The following is a 26584-nucleotide window of genomic DNA, read 5'->3' as shown; positions in this document are numbered from 1 at the left end:
TGTGGGGTCTATGTACAATGGAAACCAGGGTGTTTGTTTGCACAGTGGAGAACATGGCATTAGATTTAGGACACATCCGCTCTCTCTTAAGTCACGATGATGGAGCATTGATTTGTTACTCGAATATGCAACACACTTGTAGGTGGGAGAGACCAGACCTACAGTAAAAAATTTACAATGCAGGAGAACATGAGAGACCATGTAAAATGTGTAAATTTATATGTATAGTAGTGAGAGTCTAAGGAAGTAGGACAAGGTACAAGAACAGGGATGTGAAAGAAGATGCCGCAGACAAAACTCACTGCCAAAATGTATTTCTTAATAGTCTTCACATGATCCCCATGTACCATAGATGAAATCATAGTCTAAAGTATAAATAATCCAATTCAAGATTTTGGGCACAATCCTTGGCTAGGAAACTTTGCAAAACTTCAATTGCATTTATGTTGGGTATTTCCTGCCCATTACTCTAAAGCTGATTTAAAGGATTTGGAGCAGAAGAACAGAGAAAAGTTTGTTTTGATGGATGGAAATAGTAGGGAGTTTCTGATGTGTTTCATGTATGTTTTTCATCATTGGTCGCAGTATAAATCAACTGTCCTCCCTTTTCCATACTCTATTAGAATTTTATTGAAATGTTGAGTTATTTTTAGCCTGTGACAATGACCTCATATTTGCAAAAAAAATGTATTATTTAGGGATTTACTTTCTTACGAAATTCTTGGGCTTTAAATGCTATGAAATTGTGGATCGTGGAATTTTTAAAAGAAAAGCGAGTATTGAATATGTACAGAATAAACTGCAATGTAAAGGGTTAAGAGAGAGTTTAGGGATTCTGTGATTCTTGGTTTGAATGTGATAAATCCAGCCTGACTGCTTTATTATATCAACTATTTATGTGTAAAGCCTGAGCAGACCCTTAGACTTGCGTGATGTCCTATGAAAATAAAAGTGAGTTGATATAAGCGTGTAATTATACATTGGGGTTACTCTACAGCCATTCCCCGGGTTATGTACATGATAGGTTTTTTTAGGTTTGTACTTAAAGGGAACCTGGCACCAGGAGACCCATTTTTAGCACTCTTATAGTCCCCACAGAGCATAGTACATACACTGCCAAAGTGTTTTTGTATAAAAAAAAATTGGTTTTACAGAAAAAAAGATGTGTTATATTGTACCTTTCATTAGCATCTGCTGTGTAACTAGGCAGTTGCCCAATGGGAGGGGCTGGAAAGGAGCAGTCCCCCTTCCCCCACCCTTGGGAAACATGTGACCTTTTCAAATATATGAATACAGGCAGTCCCCGGGTTACGTACAAGATAGGGTCCGGAGGTTTGTTCTTAAGTTGAATTTGTATGTAAGTCGAAACTGTATATTTTATGATTAAAGTTCTAGACAAAATTTTTTCTTGTAGTAGGGGACCGCTTGTAACTCCCCACACTCAGGATTGACTGTAGAGGAGCAGGGGGCGTCGCTAACCAAGTGATGGGTGTTTTCATATATTTGAAAAGGTCGCATGGAGGAGTGGTTCCCCAAGGGTGGGGGGGACTGCTCCTTTCCAGACCCTCCCAATAGGCAACTGCCTAGTCACTCAGCAGATGCTAATGAAAGTACAATATAACATATCTTTTTTTCTGTAAAACCAATTTTTAATACAAAAACACTTTGGCAGTGCATGTACTATGCTCTGTGGGGACTGGGGGAGTGCTAAAAATTGATCTCCTGGTGACAGGTTCCCTTTAAGTTGAATTTATATATATAATTAAAAAAAAATTCTTCCTGTGACAATTGGATTTTCAGAATTTTGTTCTGTTGTGGGAACAAGGATTATTAATAAAACTTCATTATACACGCCTAACAGCTGATCAAAGCATCCAGAGACTTCACCAGAGTCCTTAAAGGTAACCTGTCACCAGGAGACCCAATTTAGCACCCCTGCAGCCCCAACAGAGCATATAGTACATACACTGCCAAAGACTTTTTGTATAAAAATTAGGTTTTACAGAAAAAAAGATATGTTATATATTACCTTTCAATACCATGTGTTGTGTGACTAGGCACTTGTCACCTGGAAGTGGCTGTAAAGGACCAGTCACCCGCCACTCTTGAGAAACCGCTCTTCCATGCATCCTTTTCAAATATATGAAAACGCCCCACACTTGCCTTAGTGATGCCCCCTGCTGCTCTACAGCTACTTGGCGTTTTCATATATTTGAAAAGGACACATTTGAAGATTTGATACCCCCACCAATCATCTGTCCTTGACAATCCATGTAGCAGAACTAAGAATGAAGCTATTTACTATTTAGGAAAAATACAATATGCATAATCAAATAGATTCATTTGGAGCAAATCACCCTTCTTAACACCTTGCTCCAGTCCCTAGATGCATTGGTTGGGCACTGTTCTTATATGCTGGGCTCCTTGTCATTCTTTGGCGGATTTCTGAGTTCAGACGGCAACCAGATCTTTTATGGCATATTTTATGTCACATCTGCCCTGAAGGCTATGTGAGTGGCCCCTGTCACATATTCCATTTATAGATTAATTTTTGGTATAAATAATGGACTCTCCAATAGGAACCAAAGGGGTCCCATTGTAATCGAAATGGTCTTTTGGGCACGTTCAGTGTCTATTATGCGTTCCATCAAGGGTTTATATTATTTAACCATTCTGCTCCTATAACACAGCAGAATAACGGAAGCCTTCTTCGGACAACTGAACAAAGCCTTCGTTATGTACCAAGGTACTGACTTGGAGTAAAAACACCCAAAAAAAATTTTTCTGGTTCTTGTAGGTGGCATACAGTAACCCTATATTTGTAGTTTCAAGTTCATACCTTTTTTATTTTTACCCAAGGAAAAGTTTACTGTTTCCAACTAGTTTACATTTATCTGTTGTTGGGGAACTTTTGGCAGCATCCGCTCTAAGAATAAGGTAGATTTTTAACATGCAAATATTATAACCAATTTCCTTTGAGGAGAAATTATGTTGCGTATAATAATTGTAATTTCCTGGCAGCCACCTCTTGTTTGGGGACTTATTGTCAAATTGTCTTACATTCCCGTATTTTGTCCAAATTTTAGAAAGTGTAGTTGAAGAACTGGCACAAAACGGATCACAATCAAGTGGTCAAACTCCAGCCATTTATGCTTTGACTTTAATTCTTCAAACGATAGTAGCGCTACACCCGTTAGGGGAGACTAGGTTAAATGGAATGGATTTCCAGTATTTTAAGGCCAGAGCTGATGTCAGCTGATCAACGCTGGGGTTGTCTAATGCGCAATTCTTCATCCCATAAATACCCAACATCCCTGTAAATTTGTATTAAAGCCATTCTTTTATTTTATGGCAAGGTGAGGAGACCAGATCAAGCTTCAGTATAGAACCACTTGACTGGAAGATGGCAGAGCTTCATGTCCAGAGTTCTGACCAGCTCTTAAAGGATGAGGAGTTAGCTCGTCGCCTCCAAGAAGAGGAAGAGAAGCGTATAGTAAGTACACCAATTCTTGTATAGCATAAGAGGCTCATGGGAGATCCACAGAAGATAAGTATCATCCATTCTTAATCTTTTCTACAGGCCAAGCTGAAACGTCATGAACAACATGAGGACTTTCGGGCAGCTCAGGTGGCACAAGATGAAGTAAGATCAAGATACTTGACTCAACTAACTTCATTTCATTTGTGTACATGTATCCAGGTCTTAATCTTCCTTAGATTCCACTTAATCATCTCCACCAAATTATTTTCCATTTCACCCAATAGGGTTCATGTTGGATATGTTTCCGTAGCAACGTGGTGTAACCCTTAACCTTCTGAGTGATGCTCCAACTTTTAGCATGCTTGGACAAAAGCTTAAAATAGATTGGACTTTGTGGAGTTGTGAACACTTCTGATGCATCAGGAGGACTGCTATATACTCTGATGCCATCTGTTATATGGGCAGTATCTGTAACTCGTCTTGCCTATCTCTGCAGGAAATAGCCAAGTATATTCAGCAACAAGAGCTGAGAGCTCACAGGAAATCTGAGGAACTGGACCTACCTGGAGACAGTGATGATGATGATGGAAGTATTTGTAGCTTCAGTGAAAGAAAGAGCATAGCGATGAAGGCAAGTCCACAAAACCTTAAACAAAACCACCTAAAATACAGTTGTATATAGCAACGACCTATAGTGAACAGTTCAGTTTTCACATCTTAGAAATGCTATAAAGTCCAGAGGGGTCAGTCGGGTAGAAGAATACCTCTGCAATCACAAAACAATCTATCTCGAAGTGCTAGAAGTGCTTTGAGGACATATAAAACTAGTTGGGGATGTTCTTTTAAAGTGTGACCTACTGTACCTATATCCATGCATTCCTTCCATAAAGGACTGGACTTTTTATCTCTTCAGACTGGACCATTCTGTGATTACATTGGAGGTTGCCTTGTTAGTGAGGTCGCCCATGGCCCTGTGGGAAGGGAGCAGGTTTTTTGCTATTGTAATGCATACCTCGCCTTTAAATAAACCTTTCAGAAATCTGTATTCCGGTGTGTTTATATGAGGATTAAGACCACTTCTGTTATTACATAAGATGCAAATATTTCTAGCTTCTCTCATGTGCACTGAGGTGTCAGAATACACAGAGGCTCTTTCCAGAGGAAAGGGAAAGCTAGGTCTGTACCCAGCAGATCGGAGAATACTGATCTGTATGTTCTCTCATCTGCTGGATAGAGACCCAGCTGTCTGTTTTCTCTGCAAAGAGCCTTTATATATTCTTACACTTCAGAAAATTCTGTCTGTCTTGTTAGTAGTGCAACGCAGATAAGTAAGAAAGGAGAAATAAGAGCCGAAGTAAGTGAAGGAAGAAGGACTTTGTTCTAGTAAGATATTACAGAGTTTCATGTTTTCACTTGTTCTACAGATTTATTCAAAGTTTGCTGAAAAGATAATAACCATTTAAAGGAACTCTGTCACCAGCCTTTACACCTCTAATATCCTCTCTCTCAGATATTATAGGAATAATTTATAGCGTTTCCTCTTTTATATGTGAAATGCCACCTATTTACCTATAAAAAGAGAACCAAAAAAACCAAATGGTAATGAGAAGAGTAAATTTTAGCCTCAGATGAGTCCCTTGTAGAGGGTATCGGTCATTTCACATACCCATATATTGGGATCTATATATAAAGTTATAGTATTGTATTAAAGAAAAGAATCTCATCTTTCAGATCACATCATGTCTGATACAAAACTTGAGACAGGGCTGCCACTAGAAATTTTGGGGCCCCTAACTCAATATTTTTGGGGAGCACCCCCAAACACATGTGTTTTCTGTTTATATACTGAGATGAGCGGACCTTACGTTCCTGTACCCTGTGTATAGATGGCCCCAGCATAGTAAAAAGCACTTCCCGTGCTCTCAGCAGCCTCCTCCGTGCTCCCGTGTTCTTCTTTTCCAGAGAGCTGACGGATACGTCCTCCACTCTATAACCCAGGCACAATCTCTCTAAACCCCCTATGATTGTGGCCCTAACTGGAGACACAGGCAGTGCAAAAATAGGCAGGAATTGGATTTTTGTTTGCAACTCCCATTCACAACACGACTTTACTGCCCATTTCTCTGAATTGATAAAAAGGTCATTATTTCAAACAGTTGGAGTAGAACCCTGCTCTCAAGAGCTTACAATCTATGAGGGAGAAGGTAGAGGATGGAGGTTGAATGACTCCTTTTTATACTGTATGATGCCTTAGATCTCTAGGACCCCAGCCATAGATGAGAGACCCTGTTTTAATACCTGTCAAATATAGGAGGGCTTGACAACCCAGGGCAGCGCAACCTCCGGAGCAAGAGGGGAACTGGTGGTGAATACATGTCAGCTCTTCTGTACTCACTGCTTGGGGCCTCTCCTGCTTTGGGCTCTGCACTGGGTCCTGGTGACCCTGAGAAGTGCAGCAGGAAGGAGAAGAGTATTGTAGTCAGATCTGGGGGTCTCCACTATTACTGTATGTGTTTGCCTTGGAGGTCTCCACTATCGTGTGTCTGCTCTGGGGGTCTTCTGTATTATATGTCTGCTAGTGGGATGGGGGGTCTCCATTATTATTGTCTAGTGCACTTGGGTCTGTATTAGTTATTGTACAGATGCAGTACTTGGTTTCTGTGGTGGTATTTTTGCTAATCTGCGGCTCCTTGACTATTGTTCAGGAGGGTCACTGGTTTCCTGGGGCTGTGTTCTCTGGATGCTGTATATATGACATGGTGCACAGTCACCACTAGTACAATTCTACCTCACTATTACAGCCCTGCATCCTATGACTATTTATAGTCCTGCATTGCCCACATTCACTTCACTTACCAGAAGGAGCTGCCGCTGGTTTGCTCGGCAGCCTTTATCTTCAGCCGCATTTGCAGCTTTGTGGTGATGGTGCTGTGGTTCCTCTTTGTCGTTACGTACTAATCACTCTGATGGAGATGAGCAAATTCTTGTAAGTCAGAATAACCGGACATCTCTGCAAATTGCTTGCAATGTAACCTGAGAGAAATGTGACCTTGAGATGCAGGAGTGTATAGAAATCAATATGGTGTCTCCTGGTCAGCTACTTCTGCAAAAGCTTTCCAGCGAGCAATATTCTGGAGCTGTATCTACCACCCTCATAGGAGCTGTCATCCAGCCTTACCGGAATCCAAATGTGCAATTTTGATATGCAACTTTACAAGTATAGGCTGAATAATAGTCCGATAGTACTCCCGTAGGAGCTATAGTGGCTGTTGGCTGAATCGCAGAAAAGCAATGACTTGGACAGAATTTTGATGATGATGGTTAAAAGGGATTGTCCACTTTCAGCAGTATTATACCTGGATGATCTCCCAAAATGGTGCTCCAAGTATGTCAGGCCCAGGGCTACATGTGCATCTGAAGACTTACATGTAATAATGTGATTTTTGCTTTTATAGAACGACGTGCCTTCTTCTAATCAAGGACCACTAGACTCAGAGGGTCTGGCTTCCCCAACAGAGTGTCGTACTCCTGAGAAAATGGAGTTCTCGGCTGTAGAAGGAAGTCTTGACCAGACCAAGTATGTACTTCCTCTCACCATACCTTCTTGATCACATAATTTCTACTCTATAACATGCTGCTTGTTGGTAGAGTACTATGTACAGTATGCACAGCTCCACCTGCTCTATAACATGCTGCCTGCAGATAGGACACTATGAACAAGCTGCTTGGCTTCTCCTGCTCTATAGCATGCCAGCATGCCACCTGCCTATGGGAGGCTTTGTATCATCTGCTCAGCTCCTCCTACTGTCTTGGGCCTTAAGATAGGACATTATGTAGAATCTACTCACTCACTCCTGCTCTATAACATGCTGCCTGCTTAAGGGAAACGGTACAATCTGCTTATATCCTCTTACTCTATATTATGCAGTCTTCAGACAGGATATTATATAAATCTGTTTGGTTATTGCTGCACATAGGACGCCTATGTACAATCTGTTGGACATAAGAATAACCTTTTGTAACCTCTGGATTTAAACAAATATGTTTCCATTCACTGAGGGCAAGCAGAGATCTCATTGACAAACTATAGTGAAGAGGATACAACATTGAATGTAAACCTTTTTCTTTAGGCTTAGCCATGTTTCTAGTACAGGTAAAGGAAGTCTCCTTATATTTAGATGTACCGCTTGTGTCATTTTCAGTGCAGACATTTCCTGTCGTTCCCATCTTTGCTTTCTTTTATCTCATTGCAATACAGGTGGTCCCCTACTTAAGGACACCCGACTTACGGACGACCCCTAGTTAAAGACAGACCCCTCTGCCCACTGTGACCTCCGGTGAAGCTCTCTGGATGCTTTACTATAGTCCTAGACTACAATGATCAGCTGTAAGGTGTCTATAATGAACATTTATTGATAATCCTTGGTTCCATTACAGAAAAAAATTTTGAAACTCCAATTGTTACTGGGGAATTTTTTTTTTGTCTGGATCTACAATTATAAAATACACATTTTTGACTTGCATACAAATTCAACTTAAGAACAAACCTGTGGACCCTATCTTGTACGTAACCCAGGGACTGCCTGTATCTCAGATCTGCTTCTTTTGATCTGATTTGCTTGTCTAGCAGGCAGCATTTCTTTCGCTGTATTTTTTCACTGCTTATGGTTCTTACAAAAAACAAAGCAAATTCTAAAAATAACCGTAGTTTAGACCCACACGCTGTGGGCTGTGCTACCCAAATCACTCTGAACGACACTATGGAAATTATTACACTTAGACATTTAATTTCAGCTCGTTATATCTTGTAGGACAAGGCTGCTAAAATGGTACAGGAGGGGTTAATGGAAATCGCTTTGGGTTTTTGTATGAACTGTAACTATAATGTTCCCTTTTCTTTCTTTGATTCCTCATTGCCTAATATGTTTTGTTTTGCCGTTATAAATATATAGGAAGGTATCCTTGTGTAAAGAAGCTTTCCAAGACTTCAGCATGGCAAAGCTGTTCTTATTATTAAAGATATCCAGCCACTATTTGGTTAAAGTAAATCTACCATAAACCAAAGACATTTCCTCGTAGATCCAGGCACCGTGACTGTGGTAATCCTCTTATATTTGTTATCCATGGTCTCTTTCCTTCTAAAATCCCCTTTTAACATCATGGATTTACATCATGTTACCAGAGCTCCTTCATGCTGCAGCTTCACAGGCTGTTACACTGTTTCACTCATTCACTGCTCCCTTAGCACTTTACCCCTCCCTCTGTCTGATGTAATCTCACAGAGTGGGAGAGTGGAAGTGCTCCTGTAAAACAGCCTGCAAACAGTTGAGTTTAGGAGGAAGAAGGTCATGGATAACACATATTACGGTCACGGTGATTACTACGGTCACGGTGCCTGAATCTATGTGTAAGTGTCCCTGATTTGTACTTATGAATTTTGATGGTAGATTTCCTTTGATTTACCATACAGTTGAGCTCTGGTTGTCCCCCACATTGGGAACCTGGTGAACCATGTGTTAAATTGATATTTTTTGGGGGTTTTAATGTCACCCATGGCTTATAGCTTGTCCTTGTTTTTTCAGGCTCCGATCACCTCGAAATATTGCAGAAGAACTTGACCCCACATTTAAGTCAAAGAAGGACTCCCAGCCTGACGTTTTTGCAGTCTGCCCACCAGGTACCACCTCCCATAATAATATTCTTTATTTATATAACTTATACAAATAAGACATTACAGAGTAGAAACGGTCATATGAAACAATAGGAAGGAGGGCCCTGCTCACAAGAGCTTACCGTCTATGAAGAAGAGGTGATGTGCAAAGCCAACCCACGTGCTGGGTAAAAACCCACAATGACAATTATTTCGGATGATACTTGCAATAATGAAACTTTGCTCCCAGCGCTGGGAAAGTGTAGCTGAAAGCTGCGGCAGTTGCCAAAGGGGCGTCTTTTTTTTCCTGTGGCCATTTTCCCTGCATGTCTCAGGAGTAAAGGTACCATAAAGTCTTTCTTCCCTATATAATTAGGAGACCCGTCCTATGAGCAATACATTGTTGTTGAGTTTAGAGTTTGGTACTGCTTTTTCATTGGGACCCAGCAGATCCTCTTCACTCTACAATTTATTACCTAGGGGTAGCTGTACCGCATGCACAGGGGAGCAAATCATGACTGTAGGATCAGACTTCACGGTGTAGTCCATATAGACCAGCATCGGGTAAAGAAACGAAACAAGACATGAATTACTGACAAATTTGTTTCATTTTTCATCTTGGATGTACTTGAGCAATATGAATTCTTCCATCTGCTACATCCCCCACCGGGGCCTAGCCGTTTCTTGTGGGCCTGGAGGCAGCCGGGGCCCCGAATACCGAAAAGGCTGGCTAGTGCGGTCTAGGGCACACTGTGGTCACGGTGCTTGGTATCCTACAGCCTGGCAGGTCTCCAGCAGGACGTGTGTGCAAGAAAATAAGGAGGGAGAGGCTGATGTACTGGTTTTTCCCTGTCTCAATCCCTGAGGTGTCTGTAAGATAAGTCCCTGGGTAATGGATAGGGAAGCCCGTGGTGGTAAGCAGTTGTACCCAGGGATCAGACGGAGGCAACGTTGTGCGAATCAACTTACAGTTCTTTATTGAACAGCAGATAGCAGGCAACGGCCCAAACACGATTAACATCGGATTCCGACTTTCAGACACTTGATAAATCTGCCCCACTATCTCTATCTTCACTCTGACTCTGCAGTGTGACACAGCTAATACCATGTGCTCCCACTGCACAGAGGTTTTATACTCCCCCTGGTCAGGTGGTAGCACCTCTCCAATCACACTCCAGCTAACAATACAGCCAAATAATTGGATAATTACTTACACCAGTTTAACTGTTGCCTTTCCAGGCAGAATCTACATCTGCAATTACACTATATTCTCCTAGCATTATCCTCTGGGTGAGTTGCACAGGCTCATCAGAGAAATCCTGACATGGAGAGGGCTCTATTTGCAACTACCACCTTGCCTATAAGTTGGCAGGGTTGTTGCACATCTATATAGTTGCCAAGATGTATACCTGGAAATGGTTTATTTTTCTGATCTTTATCTGGTAATCAATGTGAGGTCCTTGTATATGACTGTTATAAGGATTTATCATACTCTGTCTCAGTATAGATACCCCCACCCTTGGCAGATGTGAATTTAGCCTTGGCCACATGGGAGTGCTGCACATTAAGTTCTTCGTAACATAAACGCATAGGTATACTAGGTGTGTGTGTGACCCTTCAGGTTTTTAGGACGGCTTGTTTTTTTATGTTAGCTTAGAAATCTTGGACTCCCCTTTATCTCCCATCATGTGACTAGGGAATAACTACATGATCATTAAGAGGCTGACTGTTGGGACCCCCACTGACCATCAGAACGGGACCCTGAAATATGCTCGTCCTACCACTCCATCAAATAGTGAGAAAGGGATTCTCGTTCTCCAGATCGCGGTCTTCTTGGGGTTTTTTTTTGTGATCGTTGGGATCCCAGCACTCGAACCCTCACTGATCAACTAGTTACCCCTATCCTGTGGATACATTTATAAAAGGAAGCCCTTTAAAGGAAATCTACCATCAAACACAAGTATGAAAAACCAGGGTCAATTACTCATAGATCCAGGCACTGTGACTGTGGTCACAAGAACCCCTCCATGCTGTAGCATCACAGACTGTTAAAGTGTGCAGGAGCACTCTCCCCTCCTTTCTGTGAAATGACAGCAGGCAAAGGTAGGGGGAAAGTGCAGAGGGACCAAGGGTGTGAGATGTGCTTCTGCAAAGTGTAGCAACCTGTGAAGCCAGAGCCTGGAAGGGCTGGTAACAACCCCAGAGCCCTTCAGACTCTAGCATAATATTAAACGTTTATTTTAGAAGGACGGAGGCCATGGATAACAAATATAAGAATATTACCACAGTCACAGTGCCTGGATCTATCAGTAAAGCCCCTTCCACACTGGCGTTTTTCACGCGCGAGTTCTGCGCTTGCATTTGACGCGCAGAACTTGCATTGCACTCTGTCCCATTGTATTCAATGGGTCTTTCTTCATTAGCGTTGTTTTGCACGCGCGTGCTTGCGTTCGTTTTCACATCTGCAATGTGTTCTTCACACACCTATATATTGTTCTTCACATGCTATTTTGGGCGCACCGTTCCGCGCGTATCTCCCGACATGTAAGCAGATGTGCCGAACATCTGTAATCTATTCTGCACTGTGTTCTGCACTGTGTTTTTATCTTAAATGATCCTGTGTTCACTGTGTTCACTGTTTTTATTCTATTCTTCACTGTTCTTCACATCTGCTAACTTGTCGGGAGATAATATACACGGGGAACAGTGAAGAATAGATCGCAGTTGTTTGCAACTTATCAGAAGACATTATTTTTCAATTAAATAACACATTTTAATCCCAAACCATGGTCCCTTTGAAAAATGCTCGAGTCTCCCATTGACTCACGCGTGAAAAATGCGCCGAAAACGCAAAAAAAACGCTAACAACACGCGCGTGAAAAACGCAAAAACGCTAATTACTCCAAGGAAAAATGGAACAAAAACGCAGCCAAAACCGTCAGTTTTTCACGCATTGCACCCTGACGTGAAACGCAACGCTAGTGTGGAAGGGGCCTAAGTGTCCCTGGTTTTCCATTCCTGATTTTGATGAAGATTTTTTAAAAGATTACCCCTCCCCTCTCAGTTGAAAGCTGAGCAGCCACACGCGGCCAGATCACGGTGTGGTGAGACGCTGTGTGATCACCGCACCATGACTGGTTGCCATAGACCTCTATGGGTGCTCTTATATGGTCAGTGTCGCTGGTTTTTCATGCTTGGTTTTGATGGTAACACTATAGTTCTAGTCATCACACTATTTCTCATCATTACAGAATTTCCAGTATCAACGCAGACCCAACCTGTCCCAGTTGACGGATTCTACGACTTCATGGAGGACGGCACAGAACCAATATTTATACCACCGACCAAGCGGCAATCGGAGAAATTGGGGCGCAGCAAACCCAAAGACAAGAAGGAAGGATGCAAACAGCAGTGACTTGTGTTACCATTCATACTATTATTTGTAGCAGTCATCTTCTTGCCAAACTTTTTGTGTTCAATGTCAATTCATCATTGTGGACGATCTTCAACGTGTGTCAACACAAGTGGTATTAACTCATTCAGGGATGAAGACGATAATCTGAATTTCTTGCATTCAGGTGCCTTAGGCATTTTTTTGACTCTAGAGAATGGCTGTTTTAATAATATAGAGCTGAATGTCCCAGTTCAGCAACGAAAAAGCACATTTTAGATATCTTCTGTCCAGTCTATTAGAACAATATTAGCTGTGTGCTATTGACTCTGCATATGACAAGCATCGTGGCTTATTCATTTAAACCATCAACTTCATGGATTTTTCTTCATTTTTTTTCTATAAATTTGCCCTGCCCCTTGTCCGCTTCCCAATGGAAATGAAAAATAATCTAAAACTGTATTAATCTACAGAGGCGACCTGCAAAACATTACAAATATTAATCGTATTAATATTATTATTATTTGCAGTTATTCTCATATCAATATCACTAATTTGCTTATTTTCTTTCATTTTAGGTTATTATTTAATTTTTTTAAGATTTTACTGACTACAGTGTTTATCAAACTTTGTATTGAGACAAAATGCAGCGTTTGATAGGAGTCCAGTATTTTTTTTTTAAATATTTTTGCACTGATTTTTTTTTTTTTTTTTTTTAATTTTAATTTCAATAATTATTTCTGGTGCTTTTTGTGTATAGATCCCAAATGCCTTTAGAATTTTACGTTAAAGGATTTTTTTTATATATAAAAATATATATGAAATACAAGAAGTATTATTTGTATTTCTAGTTGGTCTGATTTCTTTTACAAAGAAGGAAATACTATTGGAATTAAAGGGTAGATCCATCCAAAATCTGAAGTCTGTTTTGGCTAGGGTTTTAGCCTTCTACTATCTTACTAAGATATAGTTATAAAAAGTCATCAAACAAATGAAGTAGATTTCAGACAGCCAGAAGCGAGCAAGATTTAATGGGTCCTGACATTTTGGTGAAGCCCTTCCTTTTCCTGTTCCTGTTATAGCTAAGCCCCCTGGTAACATCCCTTGTCATTTTACTTGGATCTGCCAAAGGTATTTATTTCATGTGTCTCATACATGAGATTATTTCATATTTGCCAGTCCAAAGGGCAAAATTGGTGCTTCGACTGTTAGAGCCAGCAACTGAAGCATTATGGACTATGGAGATTCAGTGTCCTTAAAAACATAAAAGAATAACTTGTACAAGAGATAATGTCTCCTTCCACCCACTTGACCTTCCACACAACTCCCCCCTATGAAATTTATAAATAGTGGCTCAAACTTCTTTTAACAACATTAGGAACTTCCCAACAGATGATGCATAGTTTATGAGTCCAGTCATTTCCTTCCTAACGTGTTTCACTGGAAAGATGTTGTGACCCCCTCCCCCCTTACTAATACTACAGTGAAGCTGCAGAGGTTTAGAGGTTTTAGGACTGGCTAATATTTAGTAGTCGGATCCATGCCACTTGAAATATTGGTGTGATATTATATACAAGTGTCTAAGCTGAGGGACATGGGAACCTACAGTTTTGAAAATGCAGATCAATATGCAGAAAACCTGTTCTAGAACTGGCAGAACTCAGCAGATAGAACACTATGTACAGAGAAGGAGGAGCTGATTGTACATAGTGCTCTATAACATGCTTCCTGCAGTCAGGACACTATATTAATAATATTCTAAACACTTCCCACTGTATAATCAATGTACAATCTGCTCAGCTCCTCCTGCACTATAACATGCTGCCTCCAAATAGGACACAATGTACAATCTGCTCAGCTCCTCCTGCTCAAAAATAAGCTGCCCGTGGATCACTCTACATTTTACACTAAAATAAATAAGAAATATATATAAATAATTATAATTTTTTTATTTATTTATAATATATAAATAATAATTCATTTTATTTATACGGAGCTTGACAGGTTCGCCCCTACACCCTCAAAAATATACATATTTCTATACTCAAACTTTTATACACTCTTACACACATTTATACATTTTATGCACACTTATTTATGCCCTGATAAATATGTTGTACAATGTGCCACATAATATGTATATAATGGTGTACATCCTCCATTCTTTAGTGTGTCAGGTAGGATGCAGGGGCCCCCTAACACTGTGGGCCCCATATAGGCTGTTATGGCTGCTGTAGTTACGCCCCTCGTTGTCCTCTTCACATGATGATTGTTCCACAACTTTTTTTTACCCTATAGAGGGAAGGTTACAATAACTTCATCACTGAGCGACTTTAGAGTTAGTGTCCTATAACATGGAAATGATCTTTAAAAAGGCTGTTGGTGAGTTCTCCCATAAGGAGGTTTCCACATGGTGATACAGTTAATAGACAATGCATCGTGTCTAAAGCTAAAATACTTCTACATGAGCTGGATTTATTCTGATATATGCATACACAGCAGATTACTGTTTACACTCCTGAATAAGATGAGTTTTTCGGTACAAAAATATGCTGAAAAACCCCAATTTAGCTTATACACGAGTATACAAAGCGGGCAGAGACGTACACACTATGATGTGGTGGTGTTGCTGCTGGCGGGTGGACTGCATGGTCGTGTCTCTGCCCACTTTGTTACACATGAGGAGCTGAAGGAAGAGAAGCAGCACAGAGCATTGGGAAGTTTTATCGGTAAGGTTGTTTTTTTATACACCCATGACTGCTGGGTATTTCATCATCATAAGTGGGGATGCAGGGCAGTTCATCATTAGGAGGCTCGCTGCAGGGCATTTAATCTGTGAGGTGGGGGGGCTCATTGCAGGGCATTTAATCAGTAGGGGGAGGGATGGCTGTAGGGCATTGTATCATTGGGGCGGTTGGCTGCAGGGCTTTTCATCATCGGGGGGATGCATCAGCATTTCATTACTCGGGGGAGGCTGTGACCAATGCACTTCGCACCCTAGGCTTATACTCGAGTCAATAAGTTTTTCCAGTTTTGTGGCAAAATTATGGACGGTTGACTTATACTCGAGTATATACAATAACGCCAATTACTTGAGGTCCCACGATTTGTTCACTCCTGGATGTAAAATAAATCAGCACTGATACAGTATGCAGTGTTACACGGTCTCCCCCGGATGTAATATAAATCAGCACTGATACTGTATGCAGTGTTACACGGTCACCCCCGGATGTAATATAAATCAGCACTGATACAGTATGCAGTGTTACACGGTCACCCCCAGATGTAATATAAATCAGCACTGATACAGTATGCAGTGTTACACGGTCACCCCCGGATGTAATATAAATCAGCATTGATACAGTATGCAGTGTTACACGGTCACCCCCGGATGTAATATAAATCAGCACTGATACAGTATGCAGTGTTACACGGTCACCCCCGGATGTAATATAAATCAGCACTGATACAGTATGCAGTGTTACACGGTCACCCCCGGATGTAATATAAATCAGCACTGATACTGTATGCAGTGTTACACGGTCACCCCCCAGATGTAATATAAATCAGCACTGATACAGTATGCAGTGTTACACGGTCACCCCCGGATGTAATATAAATCAGCACTGATACAATATGCAGTGTTACACGGTCACCCCCAGATGTAATATAAATCAGCACTGATACAATATGCAGTGTTACACGGTCACCCCCGGATGTAATCTAAATCAGCACTGATACAGTATGCAGTGTTACACGGTCATCCCCAGATGTAATATAAAGCAGCACTGATACAGTATGCAGTGTTACACAGTCACCCCTGAATGTAATATAAAGCAGCACTGATACTGTATGCAGTGTTACACGGTCACCCCCGGATGTAATATAAATCAGCACTGATACTGTATGCAGTGTTACACGGTCACCCCCGGATGTAATATAAATCAGCACTGATACAATATGCAGTGTTACACGGTCACCCCCAGATGTAATATAAATCAGCACTGATACAATATGCAGTGTTACACGGTCACTCCCGGATGTAATATAAATCAGCACTGGTACTGTATGCAGTGTTACACGGTCACCCCCGGATGTAATCTAAATCAGCACTGATACAGTATGCAGTGTTACACGGTCATCCCCAGATGTAATATAAAGCAGCACTGATACAGTATGCAGTGTTACACGGTCACCCCTGAATGTAATATAAAGCAGCACTGATACAGTATGCAGTGTTACACGTCACCCCTGGATGTAATATAAATCAGCACTGATACAGTATGCAGTGTTACACGGTCACCCCTGGATGTAATCTAAATCAGCACTGATACAGTATGCAGTGTTACACGGTCATCCCCAGATGTAATATAAAGCAGCACTGATACAGTATGCAGTGTTACACGTCACCCCCGGATGTAATATAAATCAGCACTGATACAGTATGCAGTGTTACACGGTCATCCCCAGATGTAATATAAAGCAGCACTGATACAGTATGCAGTGTTACACGGTCACCCCTGAATGTAATATAAAGCAGCACTGATACAGTATGCAGTGTTACACGTCACCCCTGGATGTAATATAAATCAGCACTGATACAGTATGCAGTGTTACACGGTCATTGCCAGTTTATTACATAGGTAAAAATAATCAACTATTGGAGGCGGCAGTTGTGGATCAACAGTGTTGAGAAAAAGCTGTGCGTAAAGCTGTGACGCAGAGCAGGAAACGCCATGTACAGTGAGAGATTATTTTATGATTTATTATTTCCGTACATAGTAGAACAGAATGGGGCAGATTTATCAAGCAGTCTGAAAGTCAGAATATTTCCAGGTGCCCATGGCAACCAATCACAGCTCAGCTTTCATTTCACCAGTGCTCATGAATATTTTAAAGGGAAGCTGTGATTGGTTGCCATGGGCAATTGGAAATATTCTGACTGCTTGATAATTCTGCCCCAATGTGTCCATAAGTACTTCATTATTGTATTTACTTCTCCATTTTCCATTTAAACATATGGTTGTCCCATCTACACAAAGACTGTCCTGTTGATTTCAAGTCAGTCCTGCTCCATCTTTACATCATGTATTACTCATATGGAAACTAGATTTGCTTCTTAATTTTCCCCAGCAAATTTACAATAAATAAAGGGTAAATTCATAATTTGCATGTTGTCAGAATTTCACAAACTGAGAACCTCTGCCTGTGAAATAACAGACATTACACGTAAATATCACTTTTCTAACCTATTCAGCTGTTGACTTAAAGAAAAGAAAAAAGCACCTTTATCACACGTACCCCATATATTTCTATTACTGTATTACACTAACGTTTAATTGTATACTTTCTCCTATAACTACTATAATTCGACGCCTTGTGTCCAAGAGTTGAACTCCTATGTACAAGAATATAACTACTATAATACTGCTCCCTATGTACAAGAATGTAACTACTATAATACTGCCCCCTATGTAAAAGAATATAACTACTATAATACTGCCCCCTATGTAAAAGAATATAAGTACTATAATACTGCTCCATATGTACAAGAATATAACTACTATAATACTGCCCCCTATGTACAAGAATGTAACTACTATAATACTGCTCCCTATGTACAAGAATATAACTACTATAATACTGCCCCCTATGTAAAACAATATAACTACTATAATACTGCCCCTATGTACAAGAATATAACTACTATAATACTGCTCCCTATGTACAAGAATGTAACTACTATAATACTGCCCCCTATGTAAAAGAATATAACTACTATAATACTGCCCTCTATGTAAAAGAATATAACTACTATAATACTGCTCCCTATGTACAAGAATATAACTACTATAATACTGCTCCCTATGTACAAGAATATAACTACTATAATACTGCCCCCTATGTAAAAGAATATAACTACTATAATACTGCTCCCTATGTACAAGAATATAACTACTATAATACTGCTCCCTATGTACAAGAATGTAACTACTATAATACTGCCCCCTATGTAAAAGAATATAACTACTATAATACTGCCCTCTATGTAAAAGAATATAACTACTATAATACCGCCCCCTATGTACAAGAATATAACTACTATAATACTGCTCCCTATGTACAAGAATATAACTACTATAATACTGCCCCCTATGTAAAAGAATATAACTACTATAATACTGCCCCTATGTACAAGAATATAACTATTATATTACTGCCCCTCTATGTACAAGAATATAACTACTATAATACTGGCCCCTATGTACAGGAATATAACTACTATAATACTGGCCCCTATGTACAGGAATATAACTACTATAATACTGCCCCCTACGTACAAGAATATAACTACTATAATACTGCCCCCTATGTACAAGAATATAACTACTATAATACTGCCTCCTATGTACAAGAATATAACTACCATAATACTGCCCCTATGTACAAGAATATAACTACCATAATACTGCCCCTATGTACAAGAATATAACTACTATAATACTGCCCCCTATGTACAAGAATATAACTACTATAATACTGCCCCCTATGTACAAGAATATAACTACTATAATACTGCCTCCTATGTACAAGAATATAACTACCATAATACTGCCCCCTATGTACAAGAATATAACTAGTATAATACTGCTCCCTATGTACAGGAATATAACTAGTATAATACTGCTCCCCATATACTATGCCATAAACTTTAGTTTGCTGCCAGTAAAGTAGGATTGTTAATACTGGTACCAAGTGCTGGTTGTTGTTTGTGTCTTAGTCAGCTGGAAAAGCGGTGCTGAGAGTGACATTCAGAATAATCTACAAAACCTTTCATTTCATGACTGTTGTAAATGATGTGAGAAACCACAGTTGTGGAAACAAAATGTAAAAATGTTCCTACAGAGAGGTACAGCATTTGCTACAGAGTCACACAGGATCAGAGAGCCCAGTGAGAATTTGTGGTTTGCTTTTTACTACAGCTTTATGAAAACGTTCATGTACAGACAGCGATATTCCAAGAGTTTTTCTTTTTACATTTTATTAATCACCTGTCCTTTGATCCTGAACCTTTGAAGCAAATCCTTTATTATATTTTTTATATCAGAAATAAATAATTCAGGAGAAAATAGTAAACTTTGTACAAAGCTTTATAAAAGAAATGACTTCTGTTCTGCTTCTAACTCCTGTAGTGAGCAGTGTAACTCTTTCCATGCTTTCATGTTTTTCATGTTTCAGCTCTCTGAGGAGGGACTGTCTATAAAGGAAATCTACTATCCAAATCCATCAGGATAAACCAGAGACACATACTCACAGATTCAGGCACTGTGACTGTTGTAGTCTTCCTAAATATGTTATCCATGGCCTCATTCCTTCTAAAATCGACTTTTAAATTGATGCTAATGAGCAAGAAAGGCTCAGGGGAGTACCAATATCATTAGCATAATTTTAAATTAAGAAGGAAGTAAGCCATAGCTATAACACATATAAGAAGATTATCACAGTCACAGTGCCTGGATCTATGAGTTAGTGCCCCTGGTTTATCTATGCTTGATTCTGATCATAGATTTCCTTTAACCCCTTTCTGAACGAGCTTTAAAAGGTTTTACTGACTGGAGTATTTCTAACAAATTTTCATACTTAGTTTTGTGATGGTACATGTGTCCTGATAAGAAGCTCCGGAGTAACATTGTTAGTTATGCTAATTACCCTATGTCACCCAAGCGCCTCAGGGAGCCTCATATTTTAGTTTGTTCACTTTGAAGCTTTAGTGGTCCCACCGGCTACCTGCTCTATTTACTCGGGGGAATGGGAGGGAGTTGGAGGGCGGGACCACTAGCACGTTTCGGGGGAGTGCATAAATTAAAATGCGAAATTAAAATGCCTGGTCCTGCTCCCGTGATTAGTGCAGGAGCAGAAGAAAACTTCAGTGACGTTGCTGCAGTCTCCGGACCCGCGTCTTTTGCCGTCTTTTATCAGTGGGCCAGTGGACGGTCGGGGAGGAGTTAAGTTATCAAAGTTTATTACAAACTACCATTATCGTCTGTACTACTGATATACTATATTGTTTAGTAGCACCTTAAAGGGAAACCTGTCACCACATTTTCACAAATACAGCTTGTGACAGGTTCCTCTACAGAGTCCTATTAACCGATACCCTTCTTTTTAGCTAAAAACTGTTTCCTTACATCCCCATAAATAAACTTTATGTTATGTTCCCTGGCATTAGAGGAGGCATGTCCTGCTCAGCCAGCCCCTCCCATCTACTCCTCCTCATGTCTCATGCCTCCTCTCAGCATGTCCTGGGGCCAGGGTTATGTCATCTATGGTCTTGTTACATCTGCCATGTCTACCCCATGTAATTATCTGATCACATGAAATTACAGCATGCCTCCATGGAGGATGGGGAGAAGTAGAAATCCATGGAGCCTTGAGGGGATTTCATGTGATCACTGAATATGCAGGGCTTCATTGAGTTGACATCAGGTGTTTTGCATATAAGTTCACAAAATGGTTTTCAGAAAAACCCCAACATCACAGTGGCTTAGCTCCAGGAATGCAATAGGGAGATGGGAGAAAGTTCTACAAAGTCAACTATGACTGCAGCCTCCACCAGTCGGGGCTTTATGGCATGACTTGTGCCGAAAACCTCTCCCCATTGCAAGTGACATGAAAACTTGCATACAGTTTGCAAAAAACAGATGAAGGACTTTCAAACTATAACATATAGGATGCTCTGGTTTGATGAAATGGATATTGAACTTTTTGGTGTTTATTCTAAATGGTATGTGTGGAGAAAAGCAGGCACTGCTCATCACCTGCCAAATACAATCCCAGCAGTGACACGTGGTGGTGGCAGCGTCATGCTATGGGGGTGTTTTTCAGTTGCAAAGACTGGTTGCAAATGAAAGGAAGATGAATGTGGCCAAGTACAGCGATATCCTGAATATCCTGGATGAAAACCTCTTCCAGAGTGGACTGGGCCAAAGGTTCATCCAACATGACAATGACTAAGCACACAACTGAAATAACAAAGCAGTGGCTTCAGAACAACTATGTGACCATTCTGGCCTAGCCAGAGCCCTGACCTAAACCCAATTCAGCATATCTGGAGAGACTTGAAAATGACTTGCAGCAACGTCCACCATCCAACCTGAGGGAACTGGAGAGGATCTGCAAGGAAGAATGGCAGAGGATCCCCGAATCCAGGTGTGAAAAACTTGTTGCATCATTCCCAAGCCACTGGGGTTGGAAGCGATGGCCACTCCGGTAGATCAGGAGCTGGAAAGTCAGGTCGCTACTGAGGGCACATCCCTTGGGTGACGAATCATGTGGGTGAGACCGCCATGGCATACCTAGAGCCTGAACGGGAACCTACAAGTGTAAACAGTCCAAAAAAAAGAGTACACTCACATTTCCCTTGGCAGGTCTGGATGTCGGGGTTCTCCAAGGCAGGTGCTGCAACGGCGTCTGGCAAATAGAGTAATCCAAGGAAAAAACTGTGGTAGCCGGAGCACATGTTATAAATTCAAAACATTGCTTTATTAAATATCCATTAAAAAGCACACATTGAGTGCATGGACGGTGCAGGTTACAGAGGCAAAAAAACCTACGCGTTTCAGCTCACTGCGGAGCCATGGTATGCACTGCAACAATAAAAACAAACCTTTAAACCCTAAGGTACACCTGAACAATTAGTGGCTGCCGACATCACATCCGGCAACATAGGCGTCGACACAACAGTTAGCTTGTGTAAAGTTTGTGTAAAGTTTACAAAAAGTTAACTTGTATAAAGTTTACACAAGAAATGTAAACTTTGTGCAAAGTTTACAAAAAGTTAACTTGTATAAAGTTTACACAAGAAATGTAGACATAAATGTATAGAAGATATATCTAAGATACATACACTTGTCCTCATAAGAGTTGTTACAAACATTACATCTATTGTGTTTTTGCAGCCAACAAAACAGTAGAATTTACAACTGACACGGGTGCCAGTAGAAAGATAAAAACCTTCATCAACTGCAACACACAATACGTGGTGTACATTATTCGTTGCACATGTTGTTCTATTATTTATGTTGGATGCACAATACAGAAGTTAAAAACAAGGATAGCTCAACATTTAACTAGCATAAAGAATGGAGATGTTAATGCCTCAGGAGCTGCCAAACACTTCATAGAGACACACAATAAGAACCTTTGTGGTTTTTCCTTCTTTGGCATTGAACATGTTAATCGACCCTTAAGGGGAGGCAATTGGAGAAAACTCCTCCTTAGGAGGGAGGCTTTTTGGATCTTCGCACTAAATTCCAGGTATCCTCATGGCATGAATTTTAAGAATGACCTGTCATATATTTACTAACAACTCTTATGAGGACAAGTGTATGTATCTTAGATATATCTTCTATACATTTATGTCTACATTTCTTGTGTAAACTTTATACAAGTTAACGTTTTGTAAACTGTGCACAAAGTTTACATTTCTTGTGTAAACTTTATACAAGTTAACTTTTTGTAAACTTTACACAAACTTTACACAAGCTAACTGTTGTGTCGACGCCTATGTTGCCGGATGTGATGTCGGCAGCCACTAATTGTTCAGGTGTACCTTAGGGTTTAAAGGTTTGTTTTTATTGTTGCAGTGCATACCATGATTAAGGCTCCGCAGTGAGCTGAAACGCGTAGGTTTTTTTGCCTCTGTAACCTGCACCGTCCATGCACTCAATGTGTGCTTTTTAATGGATATTTAATAAAGCAATGTTTTGAATTTATAACATGTGCTCCGGCTACCACAGTTTTTTCCTTGGACTACAAGTGTAAAGGACGTTGTCTCAGGATCTCCAGTAGGGTTCTGAGGGCTTTCCTTTTGAGCAGTGTTAAGCTTGAGAGGTCAGGTAGTAGCTGGACGGTAGACCCGTGGTATGAGATTCGGTATTCAGCTGGTATCGGAGTACCCTGCAGATCAGATCACAAGGGGGATCAAGTGTTGAGGGACGAGCCTGTAGAGCCTGGTGGGCCCGGTCCAGTTCTACGGGGGTGTCCTCTGGTACCTCCAGGATTGAATTAAAGAGAGAATGGAGAGTATTGTGCAGGTGTGAAGATTACACTGTTTACGATAGCCCCTATACCCATATGTTATTCCTTCTACTCCTATTTTCGGAATCATCTAGTTGATCTGATAGGTATAGCAGCTGGTGGGCGTGGGTCGCCAGTATGGCTGCATGTGAGTCTGTAAGTCAGCCTGGACTGAGAGACAATGCCGGGAAGGAGTCTGGTGGTCGGGGGGACCTGTCGGCTTCTGATCTGCTATGGCCCCCGCAGTGGTGCTGCCTTGTGTGGCAGGGGGGTGCAGGCTTGGCCTGCGGGCTCCTCTGCCACTCCACTCCGGGGCCTCTCTGGAGGCACCCCCATGGTATCCCGGTTGACCTGCATTTGCTGGCTGAGTGCCGAGGTGTGGGTCTCCCCGATGTCTCCGGTTGTCCGCTTTTGGTCGGGTCCGGGCGGGCCTCCATGCTCTGGCGCACCGGCAAAAGGTATCCACGGCTATCTCCCCCTCAGGCTGTATGATATATCCGGACCCTGCCAGCGCCATCTTCAGACGTGCCTTCGCCATCGGGCCCTGCTGCGAATTGTGGTGTTTTTTTCGGGAGCCATAACTTTAGATCCCTGGCACCTAGAATCTCTTGGCAGCTTGGAACTGAAGGAAAGACATGAAGGTGTGGAGAAGACCGGAATATCTTTGAAGGTTCTCCTGCTGGCCCTACAACTCTTCAGCAGGACCCTGGAGAGAAGGTAAAGTGATAGTCCGGATTTGCCCTCCTGCTTTCAACTGTATCAGTGTCCTTAGGAGGCAGGAAGGTTAGGAGAACAGTTCAACAAATAAATAAATAAATCACTGCTTATATTGGCACTTTGTGATAAATGCATGGGTTTTGGTTGTAGTCTGGGCACTTGGTCTCAAAAAGGTTCGTCATCACTGTACTATTATCTCACACATAGAAGGAGAGATGAGACAGATCAAAGATGAGATGATGACATCCAGGAGATGCATATTACACACAATGTAATATATTTACTGTTCCACAACCCACTTCTAGATCTGCTGTGCCTTCCTCCCCCTCCCTTGATAAAGAACTTATCTGCCTGTAGCTCCTAGCTCTCATAGTATCATAGTATATAAGGCTGGAAAAAGACACAAGTCCATCAAGTCCAACCTTTAAGAATTAGATAAATGTGTTATTCCCATAACCCATGATATTTTTTCTCTCCAGAAAGGCATCCAGGCCTCTCTTGAACATGTACATAGAGTCCGCCATAACAACCTCCTGCGGCAGAGAGTTCCATATTCTCACTGCTCTTACAGTAAAGAACCTTTGTCTATGTTGATGGTAAAATCGCCTCTCCTCCAGGCGCAGAGGATGCCCCCTTGTCCTGGTCACAGGCCTAGGTATAAAAAGATCTTTCGAGAGATCCTTGTACTGTCCGTTCAGGTATTTGTACATTGTAATGAGGTCTCCCCTCAGTCGTCTTTTTTCTAAACTGAATAATCCCAAATTTTTTAATCTGTCAGTGTATTCTAATCCCCCCATTCCCCTAATAATCCTGGTTGCTCTCCTCTGCACCCGTTCCAGCTCTACTATATCCTTTTTATACACTGGTGCCCAAAACTGTACACAATATTCCATGTGTGGTCTGACCAGGGATTTGTATAAGGGCAAAACTATGTCTTTATCATGAGAATCTATTCCTCTCCTGATACATCCCATAATTTCATTTGCTTTATCAGCAGCCGCCTGGCTCTGGTCACTAAAATTAAGTTTACCATCCATCAATACCCCCAAGTCCTTTTCAGCTCCAGTTTTACCAAGTAATTGACTTTTTAGAACATAATTATACTTTTTGTTTCCCTGGCCCAAGTGCATAACTTTACATTTATCTACATTAAACCTCATCAACCATTTCTCTGCCCACTCCTCAAGCTTCCACAAATCCCTCTGTAATGCTAAACTATCTACCTCAGTATTTATTACTTTACACAGCTTAGTATCATCTGCAAATATTTAAACTTGACTGTGTAAACCCACTACAAGGTCATTAATAAAAAAATTAAAAAGAAGTGGCCCCAATACTGACCCCTGTGGCACTCCACTGGTAACTTCAACCCAATCTGAGAATGTGCCATTAATGACCACCCTCTGTTTTCTATCACTAAGCCAATTACTTACCCAAATATACAGATTTTCCCCTATTCCCAGCAGTCTCATTTTATATACCAACCTTTTATGTGGCAAGGTGTCAAATGCCTTTGAAAAGTCCAGATATACAACATCCACAGCGTCCCCCAGATCCAGTCTTGAACTTACCTCCTCATAGAAACCAATCAGATTAGTCTGACAGGACCGATCTCTCATAAACCCATGCTGACGCTGGGTTATAAGGTTGTGCACAGTGAGATACTACAGGATAGCATCTCTAACAAACCCCTCAATTATTTTCCCCACCACAGAAGTTAGTCTGTAGTTTCCAGGATCACTTTTTGATCCTTTTTTGTATATTGGTACCACATTTGCTATGCACTAGTTCTGTGGAACATAACCAGCCCTCAGTGAATCTTCAAATATTAAAAATAACGGTCTGTCTATCACGGTACATAGTTCATGTAGAACCCGGGGGTGTATGCCATCTGGCCCTGGTGATTTATCTATCTTAGTGGTTGCGAGGCGGCGCCGTATCTCTTCCTGGGTTAAACTGTTGACATTCCAAAAAGAATTTACATTATTCCTCATTGTGTCTTCCACCAGGAGATTTTCCTGGGTAAAGACAGTTGAGAAGGCGACATTCAGTAGATTGGCCCTTTCCTCATCTCCTTCCACCATGACCCCCATGTTATTTCTAAGGGGACCCACACTCTCTGTTTTTAGTTTCTTATCATTTATATACTTGAAAAATAATTTGGGATTATTTTTGCTCTCCCTGGCAATATTTCTCTCAGTCTCTATTTTTGCGGCCTTTATCTGCTTTTTACAGGATTTATTTTTCTCTCTATAATCCTGTAACG

At 41.0% G+C, this 26584-nt stretch overlaps 1 protein-coding gene across 2 annotated transcripts in view; it reads left to right on the top strand.

The window, feature by feature from the left end:
• Positions 1–13358, top strand: part of LOC140135124 (coiled-coil domain-containing protein 50-like) — a 64659-nt gene extending 51301 nt beyond the window's left edge. Inside the window, exons 8-13 of one of the 2 annotated variants that reach the window (XM_072156199.1) lie at positions 3357–3493; positions 3581–3643; positions 3978–4112; positions 6937–7058; positions 9064–9158; positions 12383–13358. In XM_072156199.1, the coding sequence (XP_072012300.1) occupies positions 3357–3493; positions 3581–3643; positions 3978–4112; positions 6937–7058; positions 9064–9158; positions 12383–12546 (716 nt within the window). In that variant the 3' untranslated portion in view covers positions 12547–13358. The remainder of the gene's footprint in view (positions 1–3356; positions 3494–3580; positions 3644–3977; positions 4113–6936; positions 7059–9063; positions 9159–12382) is intronic. The other variant, XM_072156200.1, reaches the window with a different exon arrangement.
• The last annotated feature ends 13226 nt before the right edge of the window (positions 13359–26584 follow it).

Source organism: Engystomops pustulosus, chromosome 6, assembly GCF_040894005.1.
Source record: "Engystomops pustulosus chromosome 6, aEngPut4.maternal, whole genome shotgun sequence".
NCBI lineage: Eukaryota > Metazoa > Chordata > Amphibia > Anura > Leptodactylidae > Engystomops > Engystomops pustulosus.
This window is presented reverse-complemented; position numbering and strand designations above follow the sequence as displayed.